The 23398-nt window shown below is 43.7% G+C and overlaps 1 protein-coding gene across 8 annotated transcripts in view; it reads right to left on the bottom strand.

Moving 5' to 3' along the window:
* The window catches only part of Atpalpha (sodium/potassium-transporting ATPase subunit alpha), an 82678-nt gene that overhangs the window by 5181 nt on the left and 54099 nt on the right, over nt 1-23398 (bottom strand). For 3 of the 8 annotated variants that reach the window (XM_018035829.2, XM_018035831.2, XM_018035832.2), the window contains exons 2-8: nt 12326-12451; nt 9978-11703; nt 9655-9891; nt 9038-9339; nt 3639-3733; nt 370-544; nt 55-287 (exon numbers count right to left, since the gene is read on the bottom strand). In XM_018035829.2, the coding sequence (XP_017891318.1) occupies nt 55-287; nt 370-544; nt 3639-3733; nt 9038-9339; nt 9655-9891; nt 9978-11703; nt 12326-12451 (2894 nt within the window). Of the gene's footprint in view, nt 1-54; nt 288-369; nt 545-3638; nt 3747-7836; nt 7932-8690; nt 8786-9037; nt 9340-9654; nt 9892-9977; nt 11704-12325; nt 12452-13438; nt 13520-23398 lie in introns of all 8 variants that reach the window. The other 5 variants (XM_018035826.2, XM_018035828.2, XM_026819113.1 and 2 more) reach the window with 4 other exon arrangements.

The raw sequence follows: 23398 nt of genomic DNA, 5'->3' as shown, positions 1-23398 counted from the left end.
GATTCATGATAAACGCTTTGGGATTTCAGATCAGAAGATGAGATGAATGCTTACTTGAGAGGGAACATGCGGAGACCCTTGTCCATGCCGGGTGTGTAGCTTAGGAACGCGGCGAGGGCGGTCTCAAACACTAGACCAAAGTTCAGGGCCCAGTTTCTCATTCCCTGGTGGACGATGGAATTACGTCGTGTCTTACAAACGATCAAGTCGGCCCACTGGACGATAACGATCGAAACGAAAAAGGCCGTGTGGCAGGTGAATTCCAATGTCTTCCGGTCCCTGTAGGTCTGTCAAGCGAATAACTTCGTGTAATACTTCGCTACCGGTCAGGGTCTTTAATAAGAACCACTGTATTATATATTGATTTACCCATTCTTGTCCGTAACTGTCGCGGAGATCGTTGATAGCCTTGGAGTCCCACATTTTTCGGATACCGAAAAGATACAATGGCAGAAATCCGTTCTCAGCCATGATCACGAAGTAGACGAAGAAACCGGCCGCGGCCTGGATCATACCGATCTGACCATACGCCATCGAAATAAGCCTGAGCATAGAGAATTCGATTAGACGATTGCCGTTCAGAGAGTTTCTGCGATTAAATTACGACTTTCAAGGAATTCCTTCATCAACGTTCAAACGAATGAAAATAAAAATTCGTAATCGGCTATTTGCAAAGATGCTTCGGCACTGTTAAATATCTAGAATAGTTATCAAAGCGCGGTGTCGAGATCGTTCACGAATAATCAAGGCGAAAAGTATTTAAAATGAGTCAACAAAAAAGAGCTTGACCCGTTTTTTTTTTTTTTACTGTTCAAGAAGATGCTTAAGAGAAGACCTTTAGGACCATTAAATATTTAAAGGCATTATTAAAGTGGGGCAACGGGTACTTAATATTTTAATGAAGCTACGTCCGACTCGTGTGAAGTTACTTCGAAACAAGGCCTTCGTTTTTCTCCAAAAACTCTTTGAAAGTCGGGAGGAAGCTCTCTATGTGTATGCCACTAATCATCTAAGTTCGCCTCTAATAGCCTAGGTGGGTGTTAATACGGAAGCCGTAGTCACCTGAGATTAAAACACGGACGTTACTTACCGACTCGAAACGCAGGCGGTAACGATCGGTTCTTCACACTGAGGCATGCCACACAAAGCGCCCAAAGCCACGCACATACAATTTTTTTTTTAAATTTGCCGATCACCAACTCTCACGGTGCACTTTGAACATCGAGCATCCTAAGTGCGAGCGCATGCAGTAGGTCACTCGGTCGTACCGTGAGTTTTGGGACAAGTGGAAAGCACAGTGAAGCAGCGCTTGGATCAGTATCATGTGTTTGAATAGTTTGATTACGGAGCTGATTCTGTGGTCGATCATCTTTTCGTCTTAAATAACGAGACTCTTAATTCAACATTTGAAAATTGATCTAAGGCGAATCAGCTCTGTGATCGTCAGCATTCCCATGCAACAGGCCGCATGTCATGCATTATCATCAGTCAGTGGTTTCCTACTATCATCGGTTAGCTCAGTTAAAAGCGTTATAGATCGAGTAAGAAATCAGATCGTGGCGTATAAGCAAATCAACGAATCCGCGTGTGAGGCACGCGAGACGAAGTTCAAAAGTTAAGTTAGGACAGAGAGAATAGATAGAAAGGCGTTAAGACGATGAAAATATATTCGCAAGCTGTTAGATCATCATCATCATCTGCGGTTCGTTGTTTAAGCCTCGCGGCATAATCGACTCGTTAACTTTGCTAGACGCTGCTGCTTAGGCCGTGCTTGTATTCTCATCGTTGTTACAGTACGTAATTTTAATCGCGAGGTTTCAAGCACAACTAAGATCGTGATCTCTCAATCAGCATCGAACTCTCGTTTTGTCGCAGCTTCTATTATTTCGTGTCACTGTTCTTTTTTTTTTAGTATACTTCCTAGTCTCAGCTTTAGTATTGCACACATACGTAGTGCACGGCTGTGTTAAAATACACGTGAATCGTTTGAGAAAAGCTGGTTAAAACTTCATTTTAATCAGGCGCAATCGGTGGTTAGAGACTCGGTACGAGTCGAACCGAATTTTTCTCTAAGTGGTGGCTAAAGCATTCAGAATTTTCAACTGTAGTTATCCTAATTCGGGTTACTTGCTTGTGCTATCACTACTTAGCTAATTCTCCTAGAGACGTGTTTTCATATCTGGCCGAGGCGTAGAGTGTCAACCGAGACTTTGAAATTAGTTCCCTTTCCTTTTTAAACATATTCCTCTTTGTTCTTTGCAATCCGACAAATCTCTCGATTAGAAAATTAATTTGCAAATCGTAAGACGATCGTAGATAATTTTTACTCATTTAATTAACTCAAAGTTTCGGAGCGTGTCGATTGCGAAAATTCTATACATTATTTTCTTTATTTATCTCCTGTTTCTTCTCTTGAACAAAGTGCAGACGAAAGTGCACACAGTCAGACGACGAAAAGAACAATTTATCTTTGTCGCGTGCAGAACAAAATAAAAGATCAAGCGAGTGACCATCGAGACAATGAGAGATCTGTAGTTCAGAAACAAATGTACGACTCCGACATTTCAGTAGACACTCTGTCAAAATGAACTGTGTAACAATTATGTGTCGTGTGTAGGCATACGTATACGTATACAGAAGTGTGACGAGTCAGAGAAGCCAAATGTTTGCCAATAGCACACTGCATCCACGTTCAGCGGCACGTTAATTTGATTTTTTTAGTGAACGAATGAAATATGGTTGCCTGCTAATCATTTTGGAAACATGAGCATTCAAAAATTTGTCAGAGATGTTCGGACGTGAACTGTTGAATGTACTTTATCGTTGCACAAAAATGATTTACTTAATTTCTCGATATATCGCTTGGTTTACGCGGAATGGAAAGAATATTTAGAAATAAAAAAAAAAAAATCTAATTAAAACATTAGTAAAAAAAACCTTTTTCCTATACGCAGAGTGTAAAGGATTTAAACGATTTATCTCGAACACCACTGACCACGTTAAAATAAGAAACTATAAAAAAAAACCTCTAAGCTATTCCCTAAAAGCCATCCAAAAACTATTAGTTCCTAATCTCCAAAAAATCAATTAAGTCTCCAGCAAACGATCAGCAGTAAAACTTTCACCTTCCGTCATACGTATAGGTTTCCACCCAAAAGTTTGGGATTGCTCCTAATCACGTCTTGGAAAGAAAAATAATATAAAATATAGAAATTGTACATTTTCATGTCCTGCATTCATTTCAACATTATTTCGGATATTTCATTATTCTCTTTCGAGCAATTTATCGAATTATGAGAGTTTATTCAGTTTGTAAAATTTTTCAATGCATCGAAAAGTGGATCCCAAATTTTCAAGTGGTAATATGGTTCACAAGTATCCTGATGTTACAGTGTATTGTTAAATGGACAGAAAACTGTCCCACGAATTTGATTACTCTTATTTAAATCATCTATCATGATGATCAATACCTGGATACTTGTGAACCGTGTCTCTTTTATAACTGTACTCTGTGTGTCTGTACGTAGATCGTGTGTCGCGTTATATGTATGTATGCGTCTGCAGCTTGGAGATGAGTGAGTGCATGGACATTATCGCTGGGTTGATTGGTTTTCTTGGTGGGTAGCTGGGAGACCCACCTTCGGTTGACAAGATTGTCTCTGTAAGGATCGCGGGGCTGCCGTTTCATAATGTCCGACTCCGGTGCCTCGTAAGCTAGCGAGATGGCCGGCACCTGCCATCCACCATTGATTAGAATAATACGTGTACCAAGCACCCCGTACACCGTACAAGGAGTATAGATAATATATACAATACGTATATCGCATATTTACATTATATGTACACAATTATTAAGATTCATACTCGTCAGTGCCGACGAAACGAACAGGAAGTTTGCTGTTTCGAACCAGAAGAGGGGCTCCCTTCCTCTCGTTCGAAATCCTCGTTTCTAATTCTGTTCATGAAAAAATCTGAGCTCTCGTATTCATCCTCCCTGCTCTTTCGTGCACTTCGAGCACGCGAACCTCAAGCTCCAGTTTGTTAGTACGTTTAAGCATGTGCTCCCCAATGCGCAAGAAAATAAACATTCGTCACAATTAATTCCGTGTATCAGAGTCCTAAGAATTACAGATTCGTTTGAAAAGTATGTATTTTAAAAAGGAACACCCGGTCGCATTGGGGAGCGTGAACAACCTTAATCCTCCCATGTTGATAAATAAAATGCGTAGACGTCGGGCCCAGAAAGATCCCCGCGCTAGCGACGAGTCTTTGCAATTTTGCGATAGAAGTGGGGAGCGAGGGGAATAACTTTTTGTAGCAACAATCGAAAATTGTGTCTCGTTCGATCGTTCGGCGGCCATTAGAATATAGTTGCCAGTCGCAGAAGTAGTAGAAGGCAGCGGCGGTAGGCAGCGCATTACAGAATAAAATGTGATAGGACTGTAAAGAATAAAAAACTGCAAAGAAGAAAATCATGATGCCTAAAAAATGTACAAAATGTGTCGCATATAACTAATTTCAATACTCGTTTCCTTCGTTTCGTTTTCCCGTATCTCGTTTCGTTTTTACGTCTAATTCCGATTCCGAAGAGAGATTTAGACAAGTGAATAGTAATCGAATAGTATAAAAATACAGAGGTAGTAGCGGCACAGCTGCGTGGAGAGTAGAATATATAATAAAAGTACAACTTCTTTAGCTATTTTAATACTAATGACAGTAATAGTAGTAGTAATAGTAATAAATATGCTAGGCGTGTGTGATTGTGACGGCGGTCTATAATAAATATAGTAAAATAATGAAAGGAGTGACGGTGAAAGGGATCGAAAGATGATTCACTATGTTGATGATGCGTGATATCGTTTACGATGATGATAAAAAGGGGTCAACGATAACGGAAGCTAACAATACTGATTAACGAGGACAGTAATAGCAATACCGATGATAATGATGACAATGATCATGGTGGATAATAACGATAATTACCAAGGGGATGAATAATAAATATAGATATAATATATAAATACATATATAATATGATCGATTTACGTATTTACGTAGACGATAATAATTACACAACAGCGTAGAATCGACTAAGTTTTTAGAGGCGAGCATCGTTGAGTAAGAGCGATTTGTATAATTAAAATATTCCATAGTTGACCAAGTATCTTAACACGTTTTACGATGTAATGAAACTTATCTTATTTCGTATTCCTTTCGAGTCAAAAGCGAGACAAGCAGAATTGAGAATCTTTAAGCGGTGACGGTAGCGTGCAGAGAAGAAAATCATTCGGCGTTCTTTGATCTCCTTTCAGGAGTTTCAAATCAAACGTGTTAAGAACTGCTCGAGAGGTGCGGAGACGCTCCTTTCAACGAGACTCGCCCGGACTACTGAGTCAACTAAGCTCGTGACTTGACTAAGACACGTGAATCGCCCGATGCAGAACCGATTAACCGGTGGTTCTATTACACGTAATTTCGTTGGCCAAACCATAAAGCGAGATTGTTTCTGCATCGATCGGAGCGATTCAATCTATCGTCCTACACACATCTTCTATACCCCGTGTAAAACTGTTCACCTCCAGGCGTGTATGTCTGTTTCCGTTTAAAGAACGATTGAATGAAGAATAAGAAATCACTGTCCCCTGAATCGTGTCTCTTCAGGGTCGTCCGACTGATCTAATTAACTGGAAAGAGGGGTGTGAAATACTAGGTTCTTTTCGGATAAAGCAGTCACGAATTAAAAAGAAAAGAAACAAGGGGGGATGGAGATTAATTATATCAGCGATGCAGAGCAACGACCAACTTGGCTTACCGCGTGAGAGGCAGCTAGGAACGGTGGAGGAACGAAATACGTAAGACAAGAAGGTAAGGACGATGATCCAAAGGAAGAAAATAACGGAACAATATCGGAGCATTAAAACTTAGAAATGATAACTCATCGCTAAAGATAACATGATGACGATGATGGTGTCGTATCGAAAAGTTTGGCTGTTAAATCTAACATGATTGATGAGGAGAATGATTCTTACGGATCTCGATACGTCATCACCCAGTTTGGATTTTCTTTTTTTCGGAGGAGGAGGCTAAAGAAAGTGCGGTGAGATAAAATGAGAATAAAGATAGGAGAGAAGGACTTTCCGTCCGTGGTGGCAAGCCGATGTGGCGATACAATATCGAAGGGGCGAGATAGTTTAGAGAAAAGCTGAGCTTTGAAATGGAGAGAAAGAGAGAGAGAGAGAAAGTGAGTATATAGATAGATAGAAAGAAAGACTTGAATGAAAGAGAGATCGGCTTACCTTTGGCTTTAACGAAACGATACACTAATTACAACCGAAGATCGTCGTTTATGGAAGCGACTGCTTGACTGGCAATTTTGTCTTTTCTATCGAGGGAAGACTCTTTGAAGGAGAAGATTGCTCGCCCTACCGTTTGCCATTATATATCAACAACGAGAGAAAGAAAAATACTTTCTCAGAGGGAGAACTCGAATGGAATTGACGACAGCTGCTGATGTAATAATAATCATAATAACAGATTACTGGTAGTATTAATTCAACGTCTTCGTAATGAGACTGTTGGCTAATTGTGAGCGAGCAAACGTCATCGATCAAGATTTACGATTCAGCTTCAGAGCGAGCGTCGACCGGGCTTTTGTCGGAAGGGCTGAGAAATAGATAGATAGATAGAAAGAAAGATAGATAGAATATATTAAAAGTTGAAATAATAAAGCTCTATACTGTGTTATATCCAGTCACCAAATGCCCTCAAGTGTTATACCTACGTGCACCATTCTATTACCTTGTTAGATCATCGATCATTTATCATCCCCTAGCGAGTCTCAGAGTCTTCCAACCAAGGCATATCGAAACAAATTAAACCCACAGCCTTCGGCGTTTAACCGAAAAAAATTTACAAAGCGGAACACACGTGAAGGAAATAATAAATAAAACCATATATCAGACATCACGTTCAGTTTTTACCAAGTTCGCGTTGAAGCTCGAGCGAAAGCTTCCCTTTTGACAACAAAAAGCACTTCAAACAATCCGCGTGACATTCGCGTTTCCTTCAATACAGGATTGTTCCCATTTCTTTCTCTTTTCTTTTTTTTTTTATTTTCTTTAATGCACCATTTGAAAAGTGGCATTCACTCGCGAACCAGCAACTGTTGGTCGTTCACGTTACGTTAGTACGAAAATTCGTTCAGTAAACACCGGACAATTTCAACGTTAAATTTGCACAGAAAAATAAGAATAAAATGAGATAGGGGAAATAAAAATAACATCGAATAATTTGTACATACAAACAAATCAGGCTACGGGATTAATTTGAGCACACGAATCGTTATCAGTCCCGTCCAATGTTTGTCTTGGTACATCCGGGCGAATGAGTTATTCACGCTCTCGTGGAACGAAAAACCGTGTCGTGAAAATTTCTGTGTCGTAATTTTCGTGTGTATTCTTTCTCTAGTATTCGAGAACGCTTTAGAATAGGCAGAATTACGAACTAGCTACTATACAATAACGATAGGAGTAAGTAAGAAGTGTAACGACCAATAGATAGGTAACGAAGAGAGCGATCTGTGCGATCTGATTCTTGAAATCAATGATACTCTGCAAACAAATTTATTTCGAAGCTAGTAGCAATGCAATCGTGTGTACTCTGTTTCAAGTGATGAACGAAGAGAGAGAGCTTCAAGAATCAAACAGACCATGTCGCCGATTATTTTTTTTCTAACCATAAGAAGTATCAATGGTGTAGTAATAGTAGTAGCAGTAGTAATAGTAGAGTTGTAGTTTTTTTTTTGTCAAGGCTCGTTTATGTTTGTTGATGTGTTACCTTTCGTTAACTAGCTTGTCAGTGAACGGGTTTCGTGGATGTCGCTTCATAATATCGCTCTCTGCCTCCTCGTAGGCAAGTGAGATGGCTGGCACCTGACGTCACATTATCAATAGGCTCAGTAACAACGCCAACAGTTAGAACAATGATGAGTATTGATTCTCGCTGACCCGCGATGCAAGCGTGCTGACTATTATCTTTATCCCGCGAGAAACGAAAAAGATGAAACAGCAAAGCGGTCGTCGAAGGACTTTCATTTTAGAAATCTATTTTTAATTCAGCACTGGGTATTCTCTGAACGTAATTTTAATTCTTCCTTGGTATAGTCAGCACTCTTACGGGCAGTGAGTATTATATGATGAGAACGTAGAAAAGGTAAGCAAAAAATCAACTGAGAGAACAAAATCGATCGATATAATGAGCCGGGAAGTGTCGAGGGATGGAAAGGACATTCTGGGGATCGACTTTTTACGGGTCACCGTTTGATTTATCGAAACGCCTCTGAGGCTCTTCTTTCATCTTTGCGAGATCGACCGGTAATGCGGCTGGAAAAAATTTGATTACTCTCGATGCCACGAGTATTTCAATTCTGAAAGGATCTATTCCCTGCATTATTTGTCATTTCAAAATATTCTTGGATTTTACTCGAAATAGGAATAGGCCCAGAATGAAAATTCTCGTGTCAATATAATATACATAATCTTATAATAATCAGCAAACTGGCCACTTAGGGATGTCGACGTTGTCGTTTACGCGTGGATCTGGCATACTGCAATTACTGGAGCTCTACATCTGGTCTAAATAATCACAACCTAATTGGAACAAGCTATTCGTCCTTTTGCTAAAGAGAAAACCTTTCGTTGACGAGATTATCGTGGTACGGATCACGAGGTCTTCTTTTCATAATGTCCGACTCGGCGTGCTCGTACGCCAAGGATATGGCTGGCACCTGACAATCATCGTTTTAAACATAAAACATCAACTGTGGACCGACTCATCCCACAGGAGGCGCACAGAAAAAAATCACGCAATGCTGAAAATCTTTGATTACACGAGAATTGCAACGATTCCTCGAAAGATGTCCCATCGTACAGCGAGTCTTGTCGAGGAATCCTCGAATTCGATACCACGGAATTGTATTAACGTTTCGGCCATGTCCGGGTAGAAATGATCGAAACGCGAACGATAAAATGTGACTCACCATGTCCGTTCCCAAGTCGATGCAGAGAATAGTGACGGTACCAAGAGGCAGAGGAATGTCGCAAAGGATGAACGCCAGGAAAGGTGAGATCTCGGGTATGTTCGAGGTGAGGGTGTATGCGATGGATTTCTTCAGGTTGTCGAAGATCAATCGACCCTCCTCGACACCAGTTACGATCGAGGCGAAGTTGTCGTCGAGCAAAATCATGTCGGCCGCTTGCTTGGACACATCAGATCCGGCGATACCCATGGCTACACCAATGTCGGCCTTTTTCAACGCGGGCGAATCGTTCACACCATCACCTGGAACAGAAACGAACACTTGGCGTAAATTCATAATACTATACACTATTTTATAACAAATAAATCTCGGGAATACGTATACGTGTCAAGATCATAAACGCACATTACGATTCATATGCATGCAATGCAAGTCTTAAGAGGATTTAATCAAATGTAATGCATATGCAGTAAACAAGGTGTTTACCATGCCGCGTTCTTATTGTTAGATGCATCGTAGAGAACTTAGAGAGGATTAAACTTAATCGTCTCTGAGGAGATTCAATTCGGTTTATGTGGAATTCAGTCGCGGAATGTTCCATAGAGGAAATTGCTTACCGGTTACGGCGACGATAGCACCCATTCGTTGGCAGCCTTCGACGATGATGAGCTTCTGCTGAGGAGAAGTACGGGCGAACACAATTTCGGTGTGGTACCTGAGAATCTCATCCAGTTGGTCGGAGTTCAGTTCCCTGAGTTCGGTTCCGTGGATGACGGCGGCTTTTGCCTCGCGAGGATTGACTTCGGATACCGGGATGTTCAACCGTTGAGCAATGTCCTCGACGGTTTCATTACCTGATCAACGAGAATAGACATGTATCATCGGACGCGAGAATCTCGTTTCGCGTGAACACGGGCTGAAGAGAATTCGCGGGACCTACCTTCAGAGATGATGCCGACGGATTTGGCAATGGCTTTGGCAGTGATCGGATGGTCACCGGTTACCATGATGACCTTGATGCCGGCGGAGCGGCACTTGGCGACCGCGTCGGGCACCGCAGCCCTGGGCGGGTCGATCATAGACATCAGGCCCACGAAGCGGAGTCCGTCCACTGGGAAATTCGGGTCGTCGCAGTTGAACTTGAAGCCGATCGGGAATTTATCGGACGGCAGTATGTAGTCGCAGAAACCGAGTACACGTTCACCGAGACCACCGAGCGCAAGATAAGCATTGTTGAACGCCTCCTTCATCTCCTCGTCCAACACTTTCTCCTTGCCGCCGATGAATATGGTCGAGCAGCGATCGAGGATTCTCTCCGGGGCGCCCTTCATCACTAGCAGGTGCCTGGGGTCGTCCGGATTATCCGATTCGTGGATAGAGACCTGGTACTTGTTCGTCGAGTTGAAAGGAATCTCGCATACTTTCTTATTGCGCTTTCTGATTCCCATGACGTCGCCGAGAGCGAGCTCCATGCATTTGAGCAGGGCAGCCTCCGAAGCGTCGCCGGCCACTTCCCTCTTCAAGATCGGCTCGCGATCCTGCCCAGCCTTGAACTCAGCCCGGTTGCAGAGTGTCGCGATCTTTGCCAACGCCTGGAAACCGGGACTTGTGCGGTCGTACTGGAGACCGGACTGATCTTCCGTCGTGTCCGCTTCAATGATCTGATTATCGAACCACATGTGTGCGACGGTCATGCGGTTCTGCGTCAGGGTTCCGGTCTTGTCCGAGCAGATGGTAGACGTAGAGCCAAGCGTTTCGACGGCTTCCAGATTCTTTACTAAGCAATTTTTCGACGCCATACGTTTCGCAGTAAGCGTCAAGCACACGGTGACGGTCGCGAGCAAACCTTCCGGTACGTTAGCTACGATAATTCCGATCAAGAAGATAACCGCGTCGAGCCAATGGTAACCGAGAATGAACGCGATGAGGAAAAACGTTATCCCAAGGAACACGGCCACGCCCGTAATCAAATGAATGAAGTGGTGAATCTCCTTAGCGATCGGTGTTTCACCAGTATCAAGGCCAGATGCTAAACCAGCAATTCTTCCCATCACTGTCTGATCACCACAGCAGATCACCACTCCTTTTGCGGTGCCTTCAACGGCATTCGTGGAGAAGAACGCGAGATTTTTTGTTTCTAACGGGTTATCGTTCGTGAATTCTGGAGACCTCGATTGGGGCTCGGATTCGCCAGTCAGCGAACTGTTGTCCACCTTGAATCCTCGCGACTCGATAATCCTGATGTCGGCCGGTATACGGTCGCCAAATTTCACGTCGACCACGTCTCCCAGCACCAATTCCTCCGCCCTCAGCTGAGTCTTCTCGCCCTCCCTGATCACGGTCGCGAACTGCGGTACCATGTTCTTGAACGATTCCATGATCTTGCTCGATTTGCTCTCTTGGTAATACGAGAATATGCCAGTCACTATCACGACCGCCGCCAGCACGATGCCCAGGTACAGATTGTCGTCGTTCGGATCCTCGCTTGTCGTCGCCTGGATGGAGTACGCGATGAAGCAGAGGATCGCGCCGATCCACAGCAGCAACGCGAAACCACCGAACAGGTTCTTGCAGAATTTCACCCATTCCGGCGTCTGTTTCGGTGGCGTCAATGCGTTCGGACCGTCCCTCTCCAGGTTCTCTTTTGCCTTCGCATGGCTGAGGCCCTGCAACATCGGAATCCGCTTGGTATCAGTTGTCCAAGTGAGACAAGTATACTTCGTACTGGATTATAGAGCGTAAACTTTCTAGCTCGTTGGACATTTATTGAGAGTCTCGTCTTAAAATAAGTCCAGTCTAACCCGATTGAAAGTACCGTCGCGTTAATTAGGGTCGGCCTCAGCTCATTTATCGACGACGAAAATTATTCGATGTAAAGGTTGAATCAAATTCGTGCAAGCGATGCTTTCCCAGTAACGTATCCATTATTAACTCAGCAAATTCTATTTCTACCTGCCAGTCGACAGACTTTACGGCTTCTTTTTTCTTTTCAATTAACCCATTCACGCCGTGTATTAACAGTGGCAACGCGTTCCACAATTATCGGCCCCGCTAAATAAGGGATATCATGACTTTCGTGTCACCGATGATACTCGAGAGCTTTAAATAACTCGATCGATCGACGCGTGCACCGCGGTTCAAGATAGAGCGAGCGAAAGGTACTCGTGCATCATACAAGAGGGAGAGGGCGAGAGAAAACTTCGCTCGCGTCAGCGTCGATTAATTATTCTAAACTGGAACGCGCGATCCTCTCCACTTTTCCCTTCCCAACTGTACTTGAATACTCACGTTTTCGGGGTGCGTTTGAAATCTTTGATACAGTTCCTCGGGCGTGATCCTGTGGAAGTCGATGTCCAACTCCTGCTTCAAGTCATCTAAATTGTCCGTCCTCCGCTTTGGTTGCTTCCGCCGCGACTATTTTGCAAACACCAGAACCGTCAGTAAAATTGTCACGATTAAAGGCGAAGGATACGTAAAGTCCGAAGGATTCGGATAAGGCAAAATGGATCATCGGGCTTAAAGCGGTCATCCTTTTTTATCCACCTCCAGGACAGTATGCCGCGGAGTTAGTAATTGGAAATACAGAAACTGTTCAAGCTGGTAAATGTACATTGTTGGTGACATAAACTTTCGGGATATGGGAACTGGGTTACCTCTGCGCCACAGAGAAGTATTTACAGCGTGTTTGATAGAGCCTACGAACACAAGAATTAATCACAGGATCATAGTTGATTACGCCATCATCCGTTTCGACCAAGTCGACGTTGGAATAATTGAAGGACCAATTAAACGTACTCCTTGGCACACCCTTCACCTCGTATTAGTCTGTTACCCTAAATTAGATGCGTCGAGGCAGAAGATATACACAAGCGATAGACGAAACCTCACGATAAATTTCCCTTTGCCATCAATTGTAACACGACGATAGTACACAAAGGCTTGGTAATCTATGTTAGCAATTCGTGTTATGCCGAGCTTGAGTATTGTGCGAGGAAGAGTACGACAGCATTAATCATCGGATAGAAGAGAAGAGTATACACAAAAGAGAAGTTAGATAGCGTATAATAATTCATCTTTTGGAGAAGAAAGAAGTTAATAAAAGTATATCAATGAAGAATGAGCAGAAAGAACAGGAAACTAGAATAGAGTTTCAGAAGATTTTCGTAGCAGAATAACCATAAAGAATAGGCCGTTGGAATTGCGTGGCCATGGACACTAGTTAATTCGACGGTCACGGAGAATTGACAGAAAGAAGAAATTCGCAGAAAGAATTCATAAGCCATGGAGAAGAGCGATTGTAGCAGAAAGGACGGAGCTCCGAGTTCCGTCGACGAAGCAAGCCCCGAAAAAAAAGAAAAAAAAAATTGCCAGCGCGGACCGGAAGTACCGCGCTGTGAATACCTTGTACATCCCGTCAGCTGTTTTGTTGTCATCGCGAAGTTTCGGTAACGTCGCGACCCTGTACGAGTCTGAGCGGCCATGCTGTAAAAAATGAGATGATAAAAAAAACATGAGATGAGAAGACAAAAAAAAATATAAAATAAATCGATGGGTCGGCGGTCGCGTAAAACGAACAAATAAATTGTTTATGAAATTTTAGAAACACGCAGTGGTAAAACATTGCAGTCGCGTCGAGGTAACAATTTTTGAAGCACGTGAGGAGCGCGGATCGAGCAAGTGAAGTCGTAAGCCTAATTTTCAAGAGCGGCCTCGACCAGCCGACGTTTGGATAACGACCGTTTCCGGTAGCAGTTGGACGCAGGCGTGCCGCTGGAAATCGGTTCGATCCCGGATCGAACGGATCCTTGAGCGACGGCCTTACGGGATTAATCGTGGTTTCTATTGTGAACAACTCTATTGTATGCTCGTTCCACCTCCATTGTTGCTCTTTCCCGTTTTTCAAACTCGAAAACTATATTAAATTCGCGGTACGCATTCGTACAGAATTTGTATTTTAACTTTTAATGCTTCAAACGTTCTACGTTGAAGTTTGATTAACGTGATCAAAATTTATTTTTCGTCCCTACGAAGTTAAACGATTCTCTGTTGACTATCGGAATAGAAAAGAATGGACTCGTTTAAGCGCGACAATTTGAGAGAAACAGAATATTCGGGAACAGTTTCTAGCGGAATATTTCCACGAGCAGGCGTGATCTCATTTCCCCGAGTGCTTCGGCGCATACAAACGATGTACAAACGTGGATACGCGGAATAAAAACCTCGAAACGTCCCTCGGAGGGGTCGTTCCTAAGGTTCAAGCCCTAGAAAGTCGACGACAAGTCACGAATTCGCAAGGGTCGCACCCCTTGTCTCTTGCGGTAAAAGAAAGCCACGAGGACTCGATTAATCGATCGCTGGATTAACCATGCTTACCCCCAATATAATTCCTCCACACGTTTTACATTATCAACAAACCTCACTGCATAAAAAAAATGAAAATTTTTTCGTTAAATTACTACCACAATTAATTCAACATTTGCTATGGACGTTTGATATTCTGAATTAACCAATTCGAGTGAATCGAGCCAAGGTAAAAATTGTTAGAAAAAATACACCGTTCAGTTTCTCTCCGGTTTGCGAGTTCTGCTCGCGTTAAAATTCGCGAGATGCATCGCGCATAATGGCACTCCGCGTATCGATCGTGGAAGCTACTCGGTGCATACGCGGGGCGATGCGATAATTGTCACTCGTTGGAGGAGAAGATTTTGCCTAGCCGCAGTGCAGTAAATTGTCTCGACCTCTCGTCGACTCGGAACGGTGATTGCAATTCTAAACGTGTCGCGGAAGCAAATGAAATAGATTGGCGGGTAGCCAGTGGTTCTCGACGCGTCGAAGGAATCATTTTTTACATCTCATTATCTTTAGAGCTCATGCCGTGTCGATGGATCGTCCCTAGGTTCGCCGTTTGACACCGTCTGGCTCGCAACGATTCATACGAATTGAAAAGCCCGTTTCATCATCATCGATATCGTTGACAGGACTACGCGGAGACGCGTGTGTGAAAAATGGATCGAAGGAGAGCGGACGTAGGGCCGCGGGCAACGAATACTCAGCCTTCTATTGATCCGAATGATACAGACACAAAGGTACGCACGGCTATTCGTCAACGATTTTAACGAGCGGTGTGTGTCGACGGCAGAGCTCTCGTTCCGTCCAAATAAATTGCCTCGGATAGTCCACGCGCTCTGTCATTTCGCATCCGTATGACCGATATTTTAATACCCAGTTTCGTTCCACGCTTACCGTGCCGTGACGAAATTTCTCATATCGGATGAAGGCAATTATTTAGCAAAATTACTCCTCTCATGGAATATCATACGCGATCACAATGCGGTTGTCCTGTCATCACACACATTCATCTTCTTATAAAAACGTCCGCTTTCAAAGGATCTTTTTAGATAACGTTATCCTTTAGTCAGAACAGATTCCTTGAGTAAGAGTAATTGATGTACGCGTCACGTGTCTGACTGGAAGGGACCTATTCTACTTACTGTTAAAACCATTCTTAATTTTGTTCTGGCAATAAGTTGAATAATGGCACACGTTTAAAATTTTACAAATAAATAATCATTATTGTGTCAAGAAAATTTTAAATAAATTAAGGAGTTCGAAGTTATATTAATTTGAAATTAATGTATTATTATGGAAACGAGAAATAATTTGTGAATTCCTCGAGATGCAACGTAGCCCTGTGCTATTCCATTCCACGTGTCCACGCATATATGTATGTGCAAGGTGCGTACGTAACGAAATTGCATAATCGTGCTTCCTCAATGACGAGAACACCGTGTGCGACGATCAACGAGAGATAATAATGTCGCGGAATTGTCGTCGTCGCGCGTTTACGCTTCTCGTCTAACCAAATTACCGCTCTTTACGACCGACCGGCAGCAGACTAGATCGACCCGCAACCATTTTTATCTAATCGTGAACGAGTCACCGGGACCCGTACAATCGAATATTGAATTATCATAAATTATTTATCGAGTTAAGTTGACACTGTAAAACGGGTCGTGAGCTCTGTAACTTTTCTTAATTGACAAAATAGATAAGAATGTTTGATACAATTCAAGTGGATGCCCGAAGATATTTTCTGATTCACGTATCGAACTTCGTGAATTCCATTGGGAGTAGACAATTCTTCTTATCCAGAGAAAACAAAACGATTTTCAAGTGTTCACTATGGTCAGCATAATGCATTTTGCAAGACTTTTCTTCTGGCTTATCATATCATAAATAGTTCTTAGTACAGTAGATACGAGATTCGTACGCGTAGACCGGATGTGGTCGCCTCCCAGGAAAGCGTCACGATAACGTATAGATATGATCTTATTTCGATGAAATGTTTGTAAGAATGTTACTTGGAACAGAACAGAGACACGAAATATCGTGTTAGTATTTTTCTGTGACTTGGCATTCCGTAAACAGAGTGATTAAGGTCTTCTTTCCTTTAATGAGGAAAGTCACAAAAACGTTCCTATGGTAAATAGATTGAGCCTCATTACTCCCAGTTTGGCTTCTCCCCGACTCTATTCGACAAATCCCATCACTGATCCCCCGGCCTTGAGCTACCGGAAGAGAGCTCCGTCGTCAACAACTTCTCCGAGTAATTTCTCAACGTTAGACGCGTGTAATCGGGCGAACGTCCACGATCGATCGAACGAGATCAAGCCAAGAGTGAATTTCGGAAAGGTCGCAGAAAGGTTTTCCCCTCGCGAAAGATGGATCGCGCGTAGTCGACCGTTTTTCGAAGGGAAGAACTTCGAACGTTACAAAGGGAACAAACAGTCGCGCCGGGGATTGTAATTGTCGAATTAAGGTCGAGGGTACGTCCGGTTTTATTGAGAAGAAGGCGTATCTAGGGGATCGTAATTATTTGCCAGAAACAGGGGACGCGGCTGCAATTAGTCCCGGGCAAATCGGCAGATTTTGCGGTATAATAGGCCATAAAGATAAGACAGACCCAATTTTACTGTCAGGTACAGCTGCAATTTTCGACCCCTCCGTTAAATTAGTTACTTGCACGTCAATGGACGTGAAAGTAAATGAAAACCTGGAGTAAATTCATTTGTTAAGTGATAAGGAAATTTTTTATGACAGTCGAAACTTTTCAGAAAATGTAGAATCAGAACCGAGTATGATAAGCAAACAAAAAATTAAGTTGAACAATAGTGATGCTTAGTTTAGGACAACGAGAGGACGCCAAGAATTGAATCGCGGCAAACCTGCTTTAACCGAGTTGCATGACCACCCCTTTTGGCCACGGGTTGAAATCGACGAGTGGGTGGTACCGGAAATACGACAATGGGTCAGCCCGGAATTCTGACGAAGTCAGCCATGCTTAACCTAATTTGATTCCTGTTCCGAGGACCCGACTTCGTTTCGCCCCGCGACAGATCGAGCTTTCCGCGGGGGTGGCTGCGAGAGAGACGGCAAGCCTGCGCCACCGTACGAATTCGCGGAAATGGCAACGTTATGTAACAGCGTGGGACGTTTCATTCCGAATTCGGAGAATATCTCTGTTTTCGTCCATCGTAAATCCGAGATTCTGTTTGAAAATGAAATGGAATATTGTATTTCATCGAAACAGCCCTTCCATGTATTATACGTGATCTGGGTTAAAATGTAGGAGTCAATGAGAACAGTATAGGAATTCTTTTAAACTTGTTTAACAATTTATGCGAAACGACCATAGATAAGAAGTTTCTCTAAATCCAATTGTCGTATTTTCTTCTCAGGAAAATATTATTATGCCCATGCGATATCTTTGAAACGAGTTGATCTCCTCTAAGTTTATGGCGCACGCTAAGTCAGGCGGAAATGATATACTTGCAGATTTACTCCATGAATGCGCTACCAAATGCGGTCCCAGTGTTCATAGTAAATACTGAATAGAGGTAGATAAACCTTGCAACTCGGCAAAAAATATTGCCCGTAAAGTCGGATATCGTTTACCGTTGTAGATAAACAAGAAAGGCTCTCAAGCTGGTTCCGCTGCTTAAGCAGTATTCGCGATAAAACGAGCCGAACAACGGAAATATGCATTATATGCGTGGACGTTGCAGACGCCCACGCCCACTCGAAAGGATCACGGCCGGAGAATCGATCATTCGATTAATAATGGAACACACAGGAAAGTTCATAAAATAATTGATGCTCAATTTGAACTCTGAATGAGATAACCCTTGAAGGACCAAAATCTGTATACACAAAGCGTGCGTAAGTGTGCAGCTATCGTGTAGCCAACCACCTGAGTCAATCTCATTATACGATTATCCTTGCACCTGAACAAACAATCAAGCACTCTTCTAATACTCCTCCTACGTTCGCGACAACAAACACTACCTCTCTCCATCATGCAATATTCAAACTATGCCATCGAAAGGCTGCATATTGAAAATGTTACCATCCTTGATGCACCTGTACAGGTGCCTACTCGATATAACGAGTAACGCTCGATTAACCCTTCCAGAGTTTAATACAGACCGACCCGAGTTCTCACCTATGGTAATTAGCTGTACAAAGTCAATGTTTGTGTATCTAAAAATTAAATGTCTCTAGAATGAACAATCGTGCCCCCAAGGTACTGAACGTCAGTGGTGCAACGCTGCCGGTGCGCATACACGGCGAAAGGGTTAGTCGACGCCAGCCACCGATCATGCCTCGTCCCCGGAGGACAGGGGAAAACGGCGCCAGCCGTCTCGCGTGTTCTGCTCGCGTATCCCCGAAAGCCTTCGGGAGGCTCCGAAATTGCCGCCCGGAATGATTTAAATCGGCTCCAGGCTCGTGTTCGCACACCTTCCCCGCCGCCGGTCATCGATGGTACCGTACCATTCTGATTCAAAAGCTGTCTCGCGCCCCCTGCTTCCGCCCCCGTGACGCGACGCTCCGCTTTCCGTTTTCTCCCCGTTTCGGTCTGTCGCCGTGCTCTCGCGGGTCGATGAGGACGGAGCCGTCGCCGCAGACGCGCATGCGACCTAACCACCCCCTCTATCACGGATCAATACCCAACCAGGCCACCCACCTTCTCTCTTTCTCGCTCTCCCTCGCCTCGTGCGTTCGCGTGTGCTCGCGACACGCGCGGCCGAGCATATGGGGACGCGTCACGCGCGGACCACCTGGCGCCGTGGGCTCGTCTCATGGGCTTTGATCTCAAGGTTCGCGGCTCTTTTTTTTCGTCGATCACAGAAAGCGTGAACCCTTTCATGGAGCGAACCATTTTTAGATTCACGCTTCCTGTTCTGGTTATTTTTGGAATAATTACGGTTAGTAGTATCTTTTTTTTTTACATTGGAGAAAAAGTACTGAGAGGATTGGACGGGGTAGGAAGTAGATTAATACCTTGGGGATGCAGCAAAGTGATTTTCGAATTGGATGGTAGGAATTTAGAGGAATGGATCACCCGCCTTGGGAAGTTGGTGGATCACTTGGGTTTTCGGTGGTCAAAATTTTAGTAGCTCCCAAACTATTTCAGACAGAAAGTTAGACCGAGCTGCTCGAGATACATTAGACGGATTGGCTAGCTAAGATGTACCACGAAGGTAGGTAATGCAATAACGAGGAGAACGATGTTGGGAAAGAAATTGTGGTGGTAAAAAAACGCGAAGCGAGGAGTTAAATTCCTTTTCACGAACGTCTAGATACCGTAGCGTCTACTTTAACCGGCAGCATAGCACGTAGACAGAGGCTAGAAAAAGTCCAATCTTCTTCCTCCTGTTCACTTTTTACCGGGCCGCATTTGTAAATGTCCGAAGTACAGCGATTCAATTACCGTTTGCTTAAATAAAAGTTCAGCAGGCACGGACGTGGTTATTCACTTTGGAGAAAAACCCGGAATTCTCGTGCCTCACGACCAGGGAAAATGTTCCACCCCGCGGGCGGGCGGGTGTAGCACAAATTTAATTGGTCCCCATTTCTCCTCGTTTGCGAATACGAGCCCCACCGCGCCCTGTTCCCTCCAACCCTCTGCTAACATCTCATTTTTCCTAATCGTTCCGACCACCTTCGTCCTTTTCCTGTGCGCCAAACTGGCCAGGGTAGCTAGACGAACGCTACTAGATCAACCAGGTCAGCGAGAATTCTCGCCCTCGTTCGTCACTGTAGATACTTCGATAACGGGGATACCATCCAATATCCAAGTTCATTTCTTTGGATTATGTCCAAAAAAATTTAAACAGAGCGTCCTCGTATAAGTACATGAAGCAAATGTTCGAATTTCTTTCCTCAGATGAATCAGCAAGAAATGTGATTTAAAACATTGAGAGAAATATCATTTTCATTTATCAAAATGGAATTTAATAACCTTTATCATATAATGAATCGATGCACAGCACATTTCACCCTAGAGAAGCTGATGATACGAAATAATTCGATTAGACGAAAAGATGTCCCATCCACAAGACCCTTCCCTTTGCTGTTCAAGGAAATCTGTACGTTCTTCTAGCACCCCTCTGTGTCACGTGCACCCCTCGGGTGCTCGTGCAGTCTGCTGGTAGCGACGTGGAATCGGTGACCCGTTAATAGTACACGCCATCCGATAAATAGGAAACCGGCGTAGGCAACGTGAATTCGTGTAACCGTGTTGCACCACGTAAACTGATTTCCATCGACGCAGAATCGAATTACCTGCTGCCACGAAACTTGCGATCGTCGAAAACCGATTTAACTACCTGTTCACGTTGACTTTATGATATTTTGACACGAAGGACCAGAAATTATTCAAGATTTTCCTTTATACATTTAACCTTTTATCCCACGACGGATATTTTAATTTGACCTACTTCTTTATTGCCGAGTCAAAGTTCGATGTCAATCAGGAGAATCGATAGCAAAAACTTCGTCAGTTTTATAGAACTTGAATTTTTCAATTGCCGTCGCCGTCAGTTCAATCATCGCTTGGTCAACCAAGACGAGACGATGGGTCGGGCAGTCGAGAAACGCTTGAAATTTACGCCTCGGCATTCCGTGCAGGCCGGAGCCTCTAATATCGAGCGGGGGCCGGGCCGCTCGCGTCTCGTTGAATCCTGAATATTAGATTCCGGAAATTTCCAAGTTTCACCGTAAATTCAACGAGCGAAAACTTGTCGCCTGAACGATCTACGAAAAGAACCAGAATTCCCTGACCCAAACATCTTTCGGGGCTGAACGAGGAAACTTCGCCATCTCCGTCGAACCGTGTTGCCCCGGAAAATTGAAAAGTACCAAACTACACAGACGACTTGGCCCGTAAATTGAAGACGCGATCACGGCCGTGGGTTTTTTTTTAATGCAAAATCTTAAATTTTTTAACATGTTTTACTGGCTGGCAATTGATGATGAAAATAAGCTTGGCTCTTTTAATATCTTTCACGCTATCAGTGATCGGATGAAAGGAAATCGTTCGCGACTCGCGAACATCGGCCAGACCGCCATATGCATACTTCATAGCACGTGAAATGGTCGTCTAAAAATAGCACTTAACGAAACTTTTGCGCTTTGCTTAGATCTCGCATTCATCGGCTGCATAAAGCCGAGGCTCTCTCGCACTCCATGAAATATGTAACGCTGGATTCTAGGCCTGGCGGTCGTCAAGGGGAGAGGAAGGTAGGAAACTTGAAGCATCTTCTCCACGTTTCTTCAAACCTCTTTTTTCATCCCCTTCTTTCTGCTCGCGAGTCCGTCGCTAATTTGCAATTACGTCCTCCGCCGGAAGCTACGACTAACGAGAGTAGCCAGACTTATTTACAGGTTTAATTTCGTGGAAGTCGAGAATTCCGTGCAGCGTAGCCGGAGAAGAATTTTTTCAACCATGACGTTAACTCCTCTTTTTTTATCTTCCAAGGTGATATTTTTATGGATACTTTTTTTAGAAAACGACTGAAACCCAATTCAATGTCTCACATGAGGAGGTAACAAATTCATGAACCAACGTTTCGAGGAACGTTTTATTACAATAATTTCGCCGCTTTCGTGAATGCAGTCTGGACGCAGATGAAGAGCGAACCAGCTGATCGGCCGATGCAGACAGAAACGGAACAAGAGAAAGAAACGAAGTCTGAGAAGATCACCGCCTATGTGTGTGACTGGCCTTGCGCTCACCCTCACGCACTGCCCACGCACGGTGAAGATTCGCGACGTCACGCGTGCGTGGCACAGGGCGCTTCGCGAATTGGGTCAGCAGGGAGAGGCTGGTCGTTTAACTTGAGGTCTGTTCCTTATTGTACGTACGTCACCGAACACGTGTGCAATTCAAGCACGTCAAAGACCGTGATCTTAAGAAAAAGCTGAAGACGTATACGAGCCTCTTTCATATGCCTATTCTCTCAGTTTTATTATTCCTACGAACCGGTACCCTCGTCCTTTTCTCGTTTTCTTAATACGATTCTTCCCAGAACGGTGGAGCATGAAACAATAGAAGAATCAAAATCGTGGAGTTGTTCAAACAAAACGAAATTGAAATCCCCTCTCGTTAATTCTTCTCTCCCTTGGGAGGACGAATTTGCTGACTGAATCGACGAATCATTGCCCCACTTTTGAATAACCGTCCCAATTATTCAGCAAAAGCGCAGGATTTCACGGTCGAACAGTCTTGACAATAATCCCATATTCAGGAAGGCAACATTGAAAATCGATTTCCGCGAAAGCTTTGGTATCGGGGGAATCGGTTTCGCGTCGGTGAATCGTATCAATAATTCCAGAACGAACAGAATACGTCAGCTGCGGAGGACTAACGTCGGTTACCTTGAAGGAATTGGATCGCGTGTCTCGGTACGGGTCTTCCGCGTGCACGTTCCCTGGTCGTCGTCGGTCTTCGGCTCAATCGACGTGATCAAACATCGGTCACGTGAGACACGATATCACGGATTATCAAAATTTACGGCCGGAATATTCCGTCGCTGTACACATTCCACGGTATTAATCACGCGTTAAATATCGGATCGTATCCAACTTTACGTTGTACAATATTCCCCTTCGAGATATTAGGTCACGACTCGAAGAAAATAAAAAATCCCAGTGACCGTGCAAGCATTGAGAATCGATTTCCCTGGGGCGAACTTCGGAAAATTGATATGTGATGGACAGGATTCGGTCGAGAGGGTATAAGATCGTGAGTCGAGCAATCGTCTATTCTCAGTCGCTTGTCCCTGAAAGTCTTCGACACATTGGATAAATTTATATGTTACACCCCGTGCGTGTCGCTCCGATTCGTGCATATTTCTCTTCAATGTACGTGACTTAAGGATGTATTGACTATACAGTCAATCCCAAAAGTTTATGTACCTTAGAAAAACGCATTTGCTATAATTAAAAAGAAATCAGACGTCGGAAGAATAATGCTAATAGTAAATAGCTATGTGCTAAAAAGTATAGAAGGAAATATCC

Source organism: Ceratina calcarata, unplaced genomic scaffold, assembly GCF_001652005.2.
Source record: "Ceratina calcarata isolate Rehan_Ccalc_2016 unplaced genomic scaffold, ASM165200v1 scaffold93, whole genome shotgun sequence".
Classification (NCBI taxonomy): Eukaryota; Metazoa; Arthropoda; class Insecta; order Hymenoptera; family Apidae; genus Ceratina; species Ceratina calcarata.
The sequence above is the reverse complement of the archived record's forward strand: the minus strand, read 5'-3'. Positions and strand labels throughout refer to the sequence as shown.